Genomic DNA, 15,889 nt, shown 5'->3' on the forward strand with positions numbered 1-15,889 from the left:
GTCTGCTGATTACTGAAGTGTACATTCTTTCTTTATGCTGGATGCTAGGCTGGATGTGTGATTTGCAGATGTTTCTCCCATTGGGTGGATTGTGTTTTCACCTGCCTTTGTCCTTTGCATTTGATGAAGTCCAGCATCACCGTTTTTAGTGCTTGTGCTTTTGGTGTCATAGCTAAGAAACCACTGCCCAATCCAAGGTCATGAGGGATTTATGCTTCTGCATTTTTCTAAGAGTTTATAGTTTTAACTCCTATGTTAGGTCTTCGTCGTATATGGAGTGAGAGAGAGGTTCAGCTTGATGTGTTTGCAAGTGGATATCAAGTTATCTCAGCATCATTTATGGAACATTGGTTGTTTTTCTAGTAGTGTGTTTTTTCTATTCATGGGCAGTCCTTCCTGGAAATGAGGAGGAGGAGGTGAAGTTCTTGGCTTTAATGACAGAGACACATGGTAATGAGTGCGTCTTGCACACCAGGAACAATTTTTGGTGTTTAGGTTACAGGTAGGAATGGGTCATGGTTCCTGTCCTTAGAGAGTTCACTTCTGTACTCCGGAATAAAAATCAAAATGGATCTGCAGTCTTCCTTGCTGTGGCATCCAGTGCTGGCCCCAGAAACCACCCTCTTCAAGTGGCTGATTTCTTTCAAGAGTTTCTTAGTGCCTCATGTCTTTTCTGTAGGAGACTTGGCAGGTCGTGCAGAAATACTGGGGAAGACATCCCTGAAGATCTGGAATGTGACACGGAGAGACTCAGCCCTTTATCGCTGTGAGGTTGTTGCTCGAAATGACCGCAAGGAAATTGATGAGATTGTGATCGAGTTAACTGTGCAAGGTAGGAGCTCATGCGAAGGTGAGACATTGCCGCCATGTTCAGGCCTCACGAGTCTGTAGCCGTAGGACGCACGAGATCAGGTAGTGTCTCGGTTTCTTTCCTTCCAGAACTGTGTCCCTGAGGGCTTCACATGGCTTAGGGAGGGGAGAACTGTTGAGAGCCGAGACTGCCTGAGTTGGGGGTAGAAGGTGAGAAGGGAAGTGAAGTTCCTGTCACTTCCTTCCACCAGCCAGAGAAGGCACTTTAACATACAGGAGGGTGGGATGCCGTGGTGGCCTGTCCGTCTGCAGTTGTGATCCTGGGAATAGCAGTGGCGCAGGAACCCCTCAACTGGCTCTCTTGTCTTTGGAGCTGATTTCTTGTGGGCTTTAATAAGAATAGAGCCCTGTTGCTGAGATCTTAACCACCACCCCCTTCTTTTCCTACAGTGAAGCCAGTGACCCCTGTCTGTAGAGTGCCGAAGGCTGTACCAGTAGGCAAGATGGCAACGCTCTACTGCCAGGAGAGTGAGGGCCACCCCCGGCCTCACTACAGCTGGTATCGCAATGATGTGCCACTGCCCACGGATTCCAGAGCCAATCCCAGATTCCGCAATTCTTCCTTCCACTTAAACTCTGAAACAGGCACTCTGGTAAGGTCTCCTCTAAGAGGTGAGAATGGAGATGTCTTTGTTGGGGCAAGAGATGCTTATTGTGAAAATAGTAATTATTAGGAGAGGTACTGAAACTTCTTGATAAGACAGGTGCTAAAAATCTAGAATGTTTGGGATTCTACAGGAAAAACGACGCTTCTTCCTTTTATAAACAAGTACATTCTTAGGGGGTAAGAGAAAGAAACCGTAGATTGAGACTGAAGAGAGATATTAAGCAAACGTTACTAGGGTCCTGATCGGATAATTAACTGTAAAAGTCATTAGACAATCGGGGAAATTCGATTACTAGCAGGTATTTGATGATCTATTAAGCAATTATTAATTTAGGGATGATAAAGGTATTGTGGTTATGATTTTTTACAGTCTTCTAGAGATACTGAAGTATTTATGGATAAAAGGTGTTTGGAATTTGTTTCAAAATAACCCAGCGGTGGTGGTAGGAGGTGGGGGAGGAGAGAAAACAGATCGGTCATGCACTAGAGCACAAAGTACAAACCACACCAGGCTGTACTGTGCATGTAGTTCTCTCCTGGGAGGTCCCTTCTGGTCTGGACTATCCAGCTCCACGCAGTCCTCAGACAGATTGTAGTAGGGTCCTCTGTGTTCATTTTGCCAAAATGTTGCCCAGGAGCAGTCACCATTGAAGAGCCCCTTTACCAGAATAAAAGCACGGCTCCACCTCACATTTTGGATGTTGCCGGGCTTTGGTGCCTCCAGTCCCAAGGGGATTGGTTGGTGGGGCGCTCTCAGGCAGGTGTCCGGAGTGGGTCAGGGAGGGACATGCACAGTGCTGGGGAAGCCGAAAGCAAGCGAGCAGGTGTCGACCTAGTTCTGCACCCAGCTGGATGTGCTCTCAGAAGTTGGCCCCGTGACTGGTCCAATTATTTACTTGTCATTCCCTGAAACAGGTGTTCACTGCTGTTCACAAGGGCGACTCTGGGCAGTACTACTGCATTGCTTCCAACGACGCAGGCTCAGCCAGGTGCGAGGAGCAGGAGATGGAAGTCTGTGAGTTTCTTTTTTGAAAAGGTTTCATCACAAGACTGGGAAGTGAAGAGAACATTTTAATTTAGTATTATGCCATCAGCTTAGAGAACTCTTCTGCCATGGGTTAGCTTTCTTCTGGAGCCGACTAGATCCACCAGAACCCACTGGACAGCGAAGGGAAGGCTGAGAAAACCGAGTCCAGATAAGCAGGTCCTCAAAACAAAACCTTCTGGGATCTGCTGGTATTGGGAACGTGGCCGGCCTTGTAACTTCCACTGCGAGTTTAGTAAACTCCATTCTTTGGTAATTGATAGAACTATTAAGATGTGAGGTGGTGTCAGGTCTCCAGAAGATTATCCAGTTACAACCATTTTGTAGAAAACTGAGAGTTTTAGCCCTAGTAATTTTACCTGCAGACAAAGCTTTAGCCCTTAGAGTAGTATTATCTCAGGGCTCTGGTTCCCCTAAAGGTATTGAGAGGAGGATGGGGGCAGATAGGATGGGTCCAGATCACTTGGGGAGCTTTTTTTTTTTTTCCCTTAAAACAACAGCAGCAGCAGCAACAAAACCACTCCAGCCTGGGCGACAGAGTGAGACTCCGTCCCCCTCAAAAAAGACAGAGAGACAGGGTCTTGCTTTGTTGCCCAGGCTGGAGTGCAGTGGTGTAATCACAGGTCACTGCATCCTCAAACCCAGATTTCAAGCCATCCTCCCACCTCAGTCTCCTGAGTAGCTGGGACAACAGACACACACCACCAAGCTCAGCTAATTTTGTTTTTTGTAAATACAGGGTCTCACTGTTGCCCAGGCTGGTCTCAAACTCGTGGCCTCAAGCAGTCCTCCCACCTCAGCCTCCCCAAGTGCTGGGATTAACAGGCATGAGCCACTGTGCCTAGCCAGGAGTGTTTTTTTAATCTCTTCCTCCTCCCTATTTGGAGCTACCCTCAGAGCAGCGTTTTCCAAAACTGTTTCACGTACAGACCAAGCCCACCTCAGACATATGCTAGAAATCGGTGTGTAAGACAAGCGTTTCGAGTGAGTCTCGCATCTGTCACATTTGAGAAACTCTGCTTTAGGGTTGTTTTCTCCTAGTTTTGCCCCAGACCTATTTTAGCCTATTGACTTTCTATTGATGAAACTTGGGAATTGACATTTTAATATCAAAATTGCATGGCCAGGCGCAGTGGCTCACACCTATAATCCTAGCACTTTGGTAGGCTGAGGCAGGTGGATCACCTGAGGTCAGGAGTTCGAGACCAGCCTGGCCAACATGGCAAAACTCTGTCTCTACTAAAAATACAAAAATTAGCCTGGTGTGGTGGCAGGCGCCTGTAATCCTAGTAACTTGGGAGGCTGAGGCAGGAGAATCCCTTGAATCCAGGAGGCAGAGGTTGCAGTGAGCCGAGATTGCACCACTGCACACCAGCCTGGGCGACGGAGCGAGACTCTTGTCTCAAAAAAAAAAAAAAAAAAAAAAAATCACAATCTTGGCTCACTGCAAGCTCCGCCTCCCGGGTTCACACCATTCTCCTGCCTCAGCCTCCCGAGTAGCTGGGACTACAGGCGCCCGCCACCTCGCCCGGCTAGTTTTTTGTATTTTTTAGTAGAGACGGGGTTTCACCGTGTTAGCCAGGATGTTCTCGATCTCCTGACCTTGTGATCTGCCCGCCTCGGCCTCCCACAGTGCTGGGATTACAGGCGTGAGCCACCGCGCCCAGCCTGCAAATTGATTTTTAAGTGTACATTCATATTTGAGAACCAATATACTAGGATAAAGGAGATTTTTTAAAACTTCCAAGTTACTTGGCTCTTGTTGATAAATTCCCTGCAGTTTTCCATGTGTTGCTTGCTTGAAGGAAACGACTGCCAGAGCCCCATGTGAAGGTGACCCAGAACCTTTGCTGAGTGTGCAGACGTGAGAAAGGGTTCCAGGGGTCTCCTCAGAGGCCGTATAGATCGGAGGTCAGGCAGCCAGCAGAGGCAGAGCTCTAGTTCTTAGCTAGGATTCTTTACTTTTAAGTAAGACTTGAAACTAACTTTCTTCCCCACAGCAGTTCACAACTGAGAGGCCCTGGAAATTAGGGATTCTTTTCTTCCTTGGGATCCTGGCTCCTATCTTCTCCTCATAACCATCTCCCCCATAAGTAATCTCAGGCATTCAGCCAGAGGATTTTTAAGCCTACAGTGCCAAGCCCACTTGAATACAGCTTTCAGTGTGACTGCATTTCAGCTGTAGAAGTCTCCGTACTTTTCACATGTGAAGTTAGGAGTTACGGTGTCCTATATGTTCTAGGCTAGAAAGATTAAGGTCTCTCTTCTAGCTGGGGAAGGCCTGGGAGGCAGGGGGCAAGTGGGTTTGGGGTGAAGGAAGGAGGCACAGCAGGGTCAGGGCCTTTTTAAAGAACAGATAGTGTGTCTCATGGCTTTCCCCAAACCTCCTTTCTTCAGATGACCTGAACATTGGCGGAATTATTGGGGGGGTTCTGGTTGTCCTTGCTGTACTGGCCCTGATCACGTTGGGCATCTGCTGTGCATACAGACGTGGCTACTTCATCAACAATAAACAGGATGGAGAAAGGTGAGCCTGCCTTATGTGAAAAAAGGGAAGTTCAAGCTGGCGATAATACAACAACCCTGTTGCTAAACTGCTCTCTTCTCCTCACAGTTACAAGAACCCAGGGAAACCAGATGGAGTCAACTACATCCGCACTGACGAGGAGGTAATCATTTAGTAAACCTGGAAATCTAGGTGTACCCAGCAGGGAAAACAACATTCCTCCTCGGAAACCACACGGGTCTCCTAGGAAGATTTCTGAGTGATTGTGCAGCTCCTGAGCTCCTCAGCCCCTTCACAGTCTCTCTCACACACACACACACACACACACACACACACACACACAGATGGGGTTTGTGCTTTGCAGGTGCTAGTGATGGTACTTTTCAAGAATGATTATTTGATTTGTATTTCGCCCATGTTAGACTTACTCAGTGTTTTCCCTTCTTGCCACCAGGCCCCTTGATGGCTTTAACTGTGTGTTGGCTTTGCAGGGCGACTTCAGACACAAGTCATCGTTTGTGATCTGAGACCCGCAGTGTGGCTGAGCGCGCAGAGCGCACGTGCACATACCTCTACTAGAAACTCCTGTCGAGGCAGCGAGAGCTGATGCACTCGGACAGAGCTAGACACTCATTCAGAAGCTTTTCGTTTTGGCCAAAGTTGACCACTACTCTTCTTACTCTAACAAGCCACATGAATAAAAGAATTTTCCTCAAGATGGACCCCGTAAATACGACCACAAGGAAGAGAAACTGGGTGCATTCACCGAGTTGGGTTCCCAGTCTGTTTCTGGCCTGATTCCCACACGAGCATTAGGGTGATCTTAAAGAGCTTGCTCACGTCGGTGCCCCTGTCCTGGGCCGTGAAGCCCGCGTGTTTACCACTGGTCGTTCAGCAGCCAGGACAGCACCCTGTGAGACGGCGAGGGGGCCGTGCAGCACCAGCAGCGCATCCCGGCGGGCACCCAGAACAGGCTTGGTATGCAGCAGCCTCTTCATCGGCCCGCAGACGCCACTGCAGCCTCTTCTCAAAGGCTCTGCTGATCGGTGTCGCAGTGCCCACTGTGGAGAAGCCTTTCGGATCCGCATTTTGTAAAAACCACCGACGTCAGGGAGGCAGACTGGTTGCTGAAGAGGGATCTTGCCTGAGGAACCCTGCTTGTCCCACAGGGCGTCAGGATTTAAGGAAAACCTTCGTCTTAGGCTGAGTCTGAAATGGTACTGAAATATGCTTTTCTATGGGTCTTATTTTATAAAATTTTGCATCTAAATTTTTGCTAAGGATGTATTTTGATTATTGAAAAGAAAATTTCTATTTAAACTGTAAATATATTGTCATACAATGTTAAATAACCTATTTTTTTAAAAAAAGTTTGGCTTAAGGTAGAAGTTCCAAGCTACTAGTGTTAAATTGGAAAATATCAATAATTAAGAGTATTTTACCCAAGGAATCCTCTCATGGAAGCTTCCTGTGACGTTCCTTTTCTTGCACAAGTTTTAGCCTTTCTCACAAGGGAACTTTTGCTGTCTACACGTCAGACTGTAGTTGCTTAGGAAACCTTTAAAAATTCCAGCTGAGCAATGTTAAAATCAGTTCGCATCTCTTCAAAAGAAACCTCTCAGGTTAGCTTTGAACTGCCTCTTCCTGAGATGACTAGGACAGTCTGTACCCAGAGGCCACCCAGAAGTCCTCAGATGTACAGACAGACGCCAGTCAGCTCCTGGGGTTGCGCCAGGCGCCCCCGCTCTGGCTCAGTGTTGGCTCGCTGTCTGTCAGGAGGCCCCGCCATCACTGGGCCCTGGCAGGGGCTGTGCCCCAGTGAACTTCACTCACATGGCCCTTGCTTCATCCAGCACAGCTCGAAGGGGCACTCCAGGGACACTGGTGTCTTCCACGCTGTGTCCCAGCTTTGGGCTCCCATAACAGACCTTTTTGGTTATGGATGGCTCACAAAATAGAGCCCCCACTGCTATTTTTTTTTTAAGTTTGTTTAATTATTTGTTAAGACTGTCTAAGGTCACAGGCAATTGTGAAATCAAGTCTGTCAAGTACAATAATATTTTTAAAAGAACGTGGATCCCGCTGTTCCTCTTTGCCACAGAGAAAGCACCCAGACGCCACAGGTTCTGTCTCATTTCAAAACAAACCATTATGGAGTGGCAGCCAGTCCAGCCTTTTGAAGAATGTCAGGTGGAAGGCCTGGCGGGGAGGAAAGTGAAATGCCTGAATCAAAAGCAGTTTTCTAATTTTTGACTTTAAATTTTTCCTCTGCCGGAGACACTGCTCCCGTTTGTGGGGGGACATTAGAAGCATCACTCAAGCCTGTGTTGAAGAGCAGGTGTTCTCAGCCGCCTACGCCCTGCCGTGCTGGGCTCAGGACTGAAGTGCTCTAAAGCAAGGAGCTGCTCAGGAGCGCCACTGTGTGCCTGAAGAGTGGCTCTCACTGGTCACCTTGTCTTTCAGCTTCCAGTGTCTTGAGTTTTTTATACTCTGACAGCTTTTAATTGCATCCATGAGACTGTTGACTGTTTTCAGTTGTGTGAAACACTTAGCTGCAGGCCGCCCGGCAGAGGCAGGAGATGCTCCAAGAGTGGCTCAGTGCTCCCTGGTGTCTCCTGCATGGCGTCCTGGATCCTGAGCGTGCGAGTTCCCGCCATCATTGCCACCTTGGTAGAGAGGGATGGCTCCCCACCCTCCGCGCTGGGCAATGACGCTCCAGCCTCTTTCTTGGTTGTCGTAGTGATAGGGCAGCCTTACTGCCCCCCTTCTTATACCCTAAAACCTTCCACACTAGTGCCATGGGAACCAGGTCGGACAAAGTAGAAGTGAAAGTGGAGTCTGGAAAGTAGTTGCCTATAACAGACTAGACAGAAAAGGAACACTCGTGTGTTTTAAGATACGAATGTGACTCAAGACTCGAGGCCGATACGAGGCTGTGATTCTGCCTTTGGAGGGATGTTGCTGTACATAGACATTACAGACTTGTACTAACACACCTGTAATTTGGTATTTGTTTAACCTCATTTATAAAAGCTTCAAAAAAAACCCAAACATTGCTTCATTCTTTCTTGTTTGCTCTTACGTTGGGTTTGTCTCCTCTTCCTAGCATTTCAGTGGTTAGGCGCGCGCACACTAAAAGTGCTATCACCCATCCACCGGGGGAGTCAGTGTCTGGGCAGGAGGTCAGCCTGTGTGCGCAAGAGCAGTGCTGCGCCTCTCCACCCCCGAGTCCACCTGCGTTGCAGTCCCCACTTAGGATAGCAGGGGCAGAGCTCAGTGGCATCCCATCAACCCCAAACCAACCAACGCACATAATCACTTTGTACTTTTGCTTTTGTAATACTGGGATTAAAAAACAAGCCAACTGCATTTCTTTCTGGATATTCTTGAACAAAAATACCGTTAAGTTTACCCAATAGAGCGAACAGAGAGACTCAAGCCGTTCCCCCATCATGGGAGCAGCCCTTAGCAGAGGGCTGCACAAATCGGCATCAGTGCTGCTCTGGGGGAGGCCGCAAAGCTATTTTTTCACAAGCAGCGATGCTGTTTATGTCTGTTACAGAAAGCACATGGCCTCTGCATGGGCACAGATGAACTGCCCCTCAAGACAATCATTTTTTTTCTAATAATAGGAAAGATTTGGTTTCATTCCTCTAACATGCTTTATGTAAAATTAAAATGATTACCAGTAAGTGCTCTGTTCTAAAAACAAACATTCTATTTACTGGAAGGCTGTATTTATGCTAAACCTTTATTACTTTTAGAAAGCTGTACACTTTTTTAAAAATTTGCAATTATAAATAGAAAAAATATTACAATCAATATTTTGTCATTACAGATGGGAAAATATGTACTATAAGGAATTAAAACAAGTTAACAGAGGCTTGATTTATATAAAAGAAAGCTGAAGTTTTAAAGTTGTGTTCCTTAAAGACCAGATTATCGCTTATCTGAATGGGCTTGACGCTTTCAAATGGAATAAAGTTATAATATTAAATAGATTAGGCTTAGGGTAAGAAAATCTAAATTTGGCACATCTCTATTTTACAGTGTTTAACCATATACATCATACAGCACAGAAAGGCTGGCCGGCCACATGCAGGCGAGTGCCAGGCCCCTGAGGAGGAGCGCGTGTTCCACAGCAAGGCGCTGCCCAGGGACTGCGGGAAGCGATCCAGCTGCCTGTCCGTCCCCACAGAGGACAGGACGGCTTCCTCAGGGGCCCTGCCTGCCCGGGCACGGGTGGGGATGCACCGTTCAGTTGGCTGTTTTCAGAGGGGCCTTTCGCAGGGACCTCCTGCTGCAGGCTGGGGCGTCTTTATTCCTGGCTGGAGACCTCACATTCCACTGCTGAGGCTGGGGGGGCCTAGGGAAAGGACATATGCAGTCATTCTGGAACTCAGAAAAACCCTGGAAAAACATCCACCTCAAAAGGAACACTGCTAAACTTACGGTTTATCAGGCAACGATAAACATAAGATGTCATTTCCTTGACTCCTGGCTTCAATTTTCTCTAAAAGGGATTTAAACAAACAAATTCAGTTTTCCCAGAACCTCAAAGGCAGCGCCTATATCAGCCCAGAAGAAAACCAAGAACTTGCCTCTGGCTGATGAAGGAGTCCGTGGTGTCCCGATGTAACTGACCCCGGCTCCAAACGTGACATCATTGATGCTCTCTGCGTAAAGGGGAGACACCACTGTGAGTGAAGGCAGAGGGGGCTGCTCTAGTTGTCCGCGTGACGTAGGCACGGTGTCCACATCATGTCCCAGTGGCGGCCCTCGGACCTCCACTGGACCCTGTCCCAGGTCCTGGCAGGGATGAGGGCCCCTCCTGGGGACGCTCCTTTCCGTCCCTCTGACCGCAGCCCTCCTTAGGCACTTGGCTGGCCCCTGAGCCTCACTGTTCACGCCTCTGGCTTCCCTCCCACCCCATCTTCCATGAGCACCCCTGTCCCAGTGACCGCGCTGTCCCACTCACTACACTTCCTACTGTGGCTCACCCAGATCCCCCGAGGACATTCAACTCCTTGCCTCTGCACCTCCACGCGTGCCTGTTAGTTTCCAGCCAGTGAATGGACCGTGCAAGCTGGAAATGTGGCACCGTGAGCAGCTCCTCCACATGGAATCAGCAGCCAAGTCCTGTCCCTTCTACCTCCAGTCTCCACTTCATCCTGTCCCGTCGTGCCGCACTGGGAGCAGCTCAGTCCGCCTCACCCCCTCGCCCTTGATTTTTCATGGCACCTACCCCCCTCCAGTTTGCCCTCAGGAACAGGTGAACACAGTTTAGGAGCAGATTCCACCGCAGCTTGGGTGTGAATTCTGGCTCGGTGTCTTACCAGCTGTGTGAGCTGCTCTGAGACCCTCAGGTTTCTTCATCTCTTAAGTGGGTATAAAAACAGCTACCCCTGGGGGGCTGCCAGGACTACATGAGGTTGAGTGCTTACATGGTGCTGGCTGCAAGGGCAGTGCTCAAGAGATGTTAGCGGCCACTGTCATGTATCAGCAGCATCCTCCCTGCATCGCTGGAGTTATGTTGAATCAAGAAGCTGGTAAATTTACTGCCCTGCTTTAAGACACTTAGATGGCTGTGTTCCTAGGAGAGCCTAAAGTGCACCCTCAGTCTCAGCTGGTCCTAAGCTGCCTTTACACACTTAGCTGTTACGCTGAGGTGCATGTGCCCACACACGTCCACCTCCTGCATCCCTTCCTCAGCAGGCCCTGCCTGCACATCACGCTCCTCCGCCCGTCCGCCCCATCTGTCTACACACGTCACCCGGTCTGGGAGGCCCGGGTGGTGCTGTCCTCGGTACATAAGCTGCCACCAGCACACTCCCAGGACAGCACGGGCTGGGTGGCTGCTTGCTGATGCCGCTGAACCCGCTGCCTTTCTGCAAGCACACGCGAGGAGGCAGCTTCAGAGCCCCCCGTTCTCCACACGGTGCCTTGAGTACAGACTGGCTTCCCGTTGACATTTTAAAGCTCATCAGCGCACTGCAGCTGTGTACCTGGTGGCTACTTGAGTGTCATTAACAGACAACGGTAGAGAATTCTATCCTCGTCACTGCCAGATCTGCTTATTCTGTTTCTGTGAAAGTCTCTCCTCGTACTGTCACGTGAAATTCCCTTCCTTACACACACGTGCTCTTCCTGTTTGGAAGCCCATATGTGCTCCCGGAAATTAGTCTCCCATCTTTACAGAAGCACCGGTGCGGGACTCTGACATCCCCCATGCACTGTGCGTAGAATCCAAGGCAGCAGTGTCTGGGCCACCCGAATGATAACAGTAAGAGGGACTTGCTAAAACCCCCACAGATTTTCAGTTAAAATCCTAGCTCTGAAAATTGAGTAATTTTCATTTCCATTTAGCAAAACCACTTTGAACTGGTGGCCACAGTGCCGAACTGGGTGGCGTCTTTCCTACCAGCTTGGAAGAGTGGAGACATTTCCTGACAGTCACCCCCTTCTGAACTAAAAGTTGCCAAAAGAATCTGGACGTACAAACCACAGCGAAAACAGGACTGAGTGCTTTTATCTAACAATCCTCCCAGGAAGGGGAGCTCACAGGAGACCTCCACGCACCTCTTCCTGGTTCAGTATAAAGAGAGATGGAGAGAGACTCTGCATCAACAGGAGTATTACGTCCAAGAGCCTGGAGCAAGAACAAGTACTCGACCAACTCAGTGACACGGGGGCGCCTGATTTCCAGCACGAAGCGTGGCTCCGCACACGCAAATGAGGGCAGCATGCACACTCCACGCCAGGCTGCACTGTGGAGGAACATGGGCTGCTAGGAAACCAACCCAACACTGACATCAGGGACTCACAGGATGAGCACAACTCAAATGAGATGCATTCTCCCCGTTTCTTCAGCATATGGCACCTCACTGCCAAAATAGAAGCTCTTGGCGCTCCTGAGCCAGGAACATCGAACACACAGCAAGCTCTAACACACAGAACATCGCACCTGTCCACACCGCAGGATCCCAAATTACCCACTGCCTTTAATGACAAACGCCGTCATGATCCAGTTGTCGTGTGAGGGTGGGGGTGGGATAAATTCCCTTCAAAGGGGGACTTGGATGAAAATTATCTCTAACCTGTTAACTATTCTAAGAGGTCACAGCATCAGTGTGACAGAACCAAATAAGCAAGTAGCCACAACACAGCAGGTGCTCCACACACGTGAGCTGACTGCAGTGGCGACTACATGCACGGCATGACCCCTTGCTGCTCTGTTACCAGGAAGGGCACCTTAGCACACTCTCATCTCCCCTGCTGCAGTCAGGAACGGGAGACAGGCTGGAGAAGGGGCGCGAGAGGTGGGATCAGAAGGCCTGGGCTCAGCACCCAGCTATGCCCACCCAGGAATCTCCCGCAGGAGACACCTCCCAGGTTCTGACACCTCCCAGGTTCCAGGCACTGTGGTGGGCCCTGTGGAAACAGGAGTGGAATGGCCAAGACGAGTGGGGCTGGATGCAGCTTGCCGAGGGCACCGTGCACAGGCGGGCGCAGAGCAAGGGGCACGCAGGACACGGCAGGCAGGGCCTGGCCACCACTCCACAGATTTGGGACAGGAAGCATTTCTTCTTCCTGTAAGAGTTTTCTCAAAATAATGGTTTTTATGAGGTTTGAGACAATAAGAAGCTATCAAACAAGATAATAGGAAAAGAATACTTGACTCTCCTAACTCACCTGTTTTGAAATAAAAGGAAAAGAACAGACAGTAGGAAAAAACATGGAGGGGAATGAGACACAGGCTCCGAGCAGATCCTCGGGTCTCTGGTCTTGCCAGTTGCAGAACATACGTGGTACCTGCTGGTGCTGACGTCTGCCCGCCCCGGGAGCAGGCCCACCCAGCAGTGCCCAGTGCACCCGGACAGCCCGGAGACACTGAGGGCGCCTCCAAAACGCACCACTGGGTCAGTCCCCCGACCTACCTCTGCCTCAACGGCACTGTCTGCCCCACGGAGGCCCGCAGGCCACTGTGGTGTTTGACTGACTGAATGTAACAACAGTGGAACGACACACTCGCTCAGTGCTCATGGATCAAGCTACCGTGGTCACTGTGAAACACTCCACCTCAGCAACGCACGCGGTTCTGACCATCAGGACTATCCTGCACCGAAAGGAGTTTTACCACAACTCTAGCAAACACATGGCGACCGCAGGAGAGACTGAGGAGAAGCCCGCGTGTTCCGGTGGGTTACTCACTCTCAGGGGTGCTGATGGCCCGCTTGGTCACATGCTCAATAGTGCCACTGGACTCTTGCTCCAAACTGTATGAAGACACTAGGATAGAACAGAAAAGCTGTCGCTGTCCAGAAATACCCCCAAACGATAATGAAGAGCAAAACAACCAAATGAGAAAACATACCTGCAAGACGTAAAGTTAAAATCGCTAATATTTAAAATTTTCTTATAAAGAGGCAATTCAGGAAGAAATACACATAAATGATAAACATGAGAAAAAATGTCCATTCTCATTAGGATTCAAAAAAATAAGAGAGTCTAACTTGGCACGAGTGAGAGAGGACAGTCTGACACTATCCAACGTTTTAAAATACCCATGGCCTTGACCGCTGGGAATTAATCCCAAGGATTACATACATACAAGGCTGTATGTACAAGCATGTTTACTGTGCCAGTATTTACATGAAAAAACTGAAAATCACCAACATTTCAAAGAACAGGATAGTAATAAATAAGTTATTTCCACAGACACAATGCTATAAAGCCACTGGAAGCAAAGGTTTGAAAGAAAAGTTCATGGAAGCTACATCTGACTGAAGGATGCAGGGAAACAGGTCATAAAACAACGCACACACGGATGGCAACTCCACAAACAAAACACGTGTGTGTAAGAGGAACAGAAGGCTGGAGGCAGGAGTGCCTCGCTGCTATGGGTAAGTCTCATCTTTCACTCTATTTTCCAAATCTCCTAGAATAAATACGCATTGTTTTATTGCCCATGATCCTAAAAGCCCAATTAGTGTTACTTGTTTTAAAGATAAGAAAACAAACCGTTTTGAAAGGAATGAGAAGTAGTCTTGTTCTATGTCTTGATCTGTAAATGCTCTACTATGTCTGGTACCAAACTTAAGGCTTACCCTGATTGCACGTTTTTTCTGGGCTTCCAGAATTTAAAGTGAAAGGCAGCACTCCTAAGCTCCGACTCCGATGCCTGCTCTTTGACTCCACAGCTTTCTTGACAGAATTCAGGATTGCGATGGTGCTCAGGGACATGGGTCTGTGGAGAACAGACACCCGCTGACTTTCTCGCTGCAGACCACTGCAGAGGTGACAGCGCTGCACCCTGCCCCACGTGCCTCCTCTCTGGCGCATCCCTCACCCACACTCATCCAAACCTCCCATGGCAGAGTGCGGAGGGGGCTGGCAGGCCAGACAAGGACAATCCTTTCCTGCCCATGCTTGCTGGGAGTGGCAGGGACGCCTCTGAGAACATCGCCACAGAGAACCAGCCCTGATGTGGCCTCCAGGGGCTCTTTACCTGGCTTTGGGCAGCAACCTCTGCAACGGCCCAGTTTCAGGTGTAGGAGATGACACTGGTACATGGCCAGCACTTGCCCTGCGTGTGCAGGGCTGGCTCACGGCAGGTGACATGGCGGGGTTTTCTTGGCCAGCAGGAACTGGCGCTGTTTCTAAACACGGAGCAACCTGGTAGAGAAGATAAAGAGTATGAACCTTCTAATACTTTTTTAGTTTTTAAAAATTGATATGATAGTTGTACATGTTTTAGGGGTCCATGTGAGATTTTGATACATGTGTACAATGTAATGATCAAATCAGGGTAACTGGGATCTCTATCACCTCAAACATGAGTATCTTTTCTTTGTGTTGGGAACACTCCAATTCTTCTATCTACTTTGAAATATACAGTAAATTGTTAAACTATAGTATCTCCACTGTACTGAATACTAGAATTTATTTCTTCTATCTAACTGTATTTTGGTACCCATTAACCAACTTCTCTTCATCCCCCTTCTCCCACCCCTTCCCAGCCTCTGATAACCACCAAAAAATCCACTCTCTTAACTCCCTGAGATCCACTTTTTTGGTTCACATATATGAATGAGAACATACAATCTTTGTTTTTCTGTGTTTGGTTTATTTCACTTAATACAATGTCTTCTCGATTCATCCATGTTGCAGCAGATGACAAGATCTCACTTTTTATAGATGAAAAGTGCTCATTTTATGTATGCACCCCATCTTCTTTATCCGTTCATCCACTGATGGACATTTAGGTTGTTTCCAAATTTTGCTATTGTGAACAGTGCTGCAATCAACATGGGAGTGCAGGTATGTCTTTGACATTCTGATTTCCTTTCTTTTGACTATACAGTCAGCAGCGAGGCTGCTGGCTCATATGGTAGCTCTACTTTTAGTTTTTTAGGAACCTCTATACTGTTCTCCATAGTGGCTGTTCTATTTTCCATCCCCACCAACAGTGTACAAGCCATTCCCTTTCTCCATTTTAACACTTTTACTGGAATACAATCTTCACATACTATAAGCAAGTCCATAAGTAATGTACTGTGAAGCCTTATCAATGCTGGGTAAGTTGAATTTCCTTTTCAGAAACAGAATACTATGAGAAAGCTGCCACTTGTAGATGCTGTGGCATGACAGGAGAAAAAGGAGTACACTACTTTGTGTTCATTGGTCTTTTCGACAAGAGCTCTGCCTGCATTCCTCAGGACAGTGAGCAGCAATTCCTAGAAATGGCCATGGGCCGATCTGCTCTCGAGAGGGCGTGCTGGGGGAAGATGCGAACACGCTGACGCACCCTGGCAGACCTGGGATCTACATCACCAGCCACTGCTGCTGCCAGCTCACTTCC

General features: G+C 48.5%; 2 protein-coding genes across 3 annotated transcripts in view; one reads left to right on the top strand and one right to left on the bottom strand.

Annotated features, from left to right (window-relative positions):
• The window catches only part of JAM3 (junctional adhesion molecule 3), a 72,784-nt gene extending 64,709 nt beyond the window's left edge, over positions 1 to 8,075 (top strand). Inside the window, exons 4-9 of the mRNA XM_023185870.1 lie at positions 680 to 832; positions 1,261 to 1,463; positions 2,393 to 2,492; positions 4,920 to 5,049; positions 5,137 to 5,191; positions 5,520 to 8,075. Coding sequence (XP_023041638.1) covers positions 680 to 832; positions 1,261 to 1,463; positions 2,393 to 2,492; positions 4,920 to 5,049; positions 5,137 to 5,191; positions 5,520 to 5,555 — 677 coding nt within the window. The 3' untranslated portion in view covers positions 5,556 to 8,075. The remainder of the gene's footprint in view (positions 1 to 679; positions 833 to 1,260; positions 1,464 to 2,392; positions 2,493 to 4,919; positions 5,050 to 5,136; positions 5,192 to 5,519) is intronic.
• A 683-nt stretch (positions 8,076 to 8,758) lies between these two features.
• NCAPD3 (non-SMC condensin II complex subunit D3) overlaps positions 8,759 to 15,889 on the bottom strand; it is a 67,600-nt gene continuing 60,469 nt past the window's right edge. For both annotated transcript variants that reach the window (XM_023185906.2, XM_023185905.2), the window contains exons 31-36: positions 14,537 to 14,703; positions 14,136 to 14,275; positions 13,240 to 13,317; positions 9,630 to 9,704; positions 9,481 to 9,541; positions 8,759 to 9,394 (exon numbers count right to left, since the gene is read on the bottom strand). In XM_023185906.2, coding sequence (XP_023041674.1) covers positions 9,286 to 9,394; positions 9,481 to 9,541; positions 9,630 to 9,704; positions 13,240 to 13,317; positions 14,136 to 14,275; positions 14,537 to 14,703 — 630 coding nt within the window. In that variant the 3' untranslated portion in view covers positions 8,759 to 9,285. The remainder of the gene's footprint in view (positions 9,395 to 9,480; positions 9,542 to 9,629; positions 9,705 to 13,239; positions 13,318 to 14,135; positions 14,276 to 14,536; positions 14,704 to 15,889) is intronic.

The sequence above is a fragment of the Piliocolobus tephrosceles genome, chromosome 13 (genome assembly GCF_002776525.5).
Source record: "Piliocolobus tephrosceles isolate RC106 chromosome 13, ASM277652v3, whole genome shotgun sequence".
In the NCBI taxonomy this organism is placed as follows: Eukaryota; Metazoa; Chordata; class Mammalia; order Primates; family Cercopithecidae; genus Piliocolobus; species Piliocolobus tephrosceles.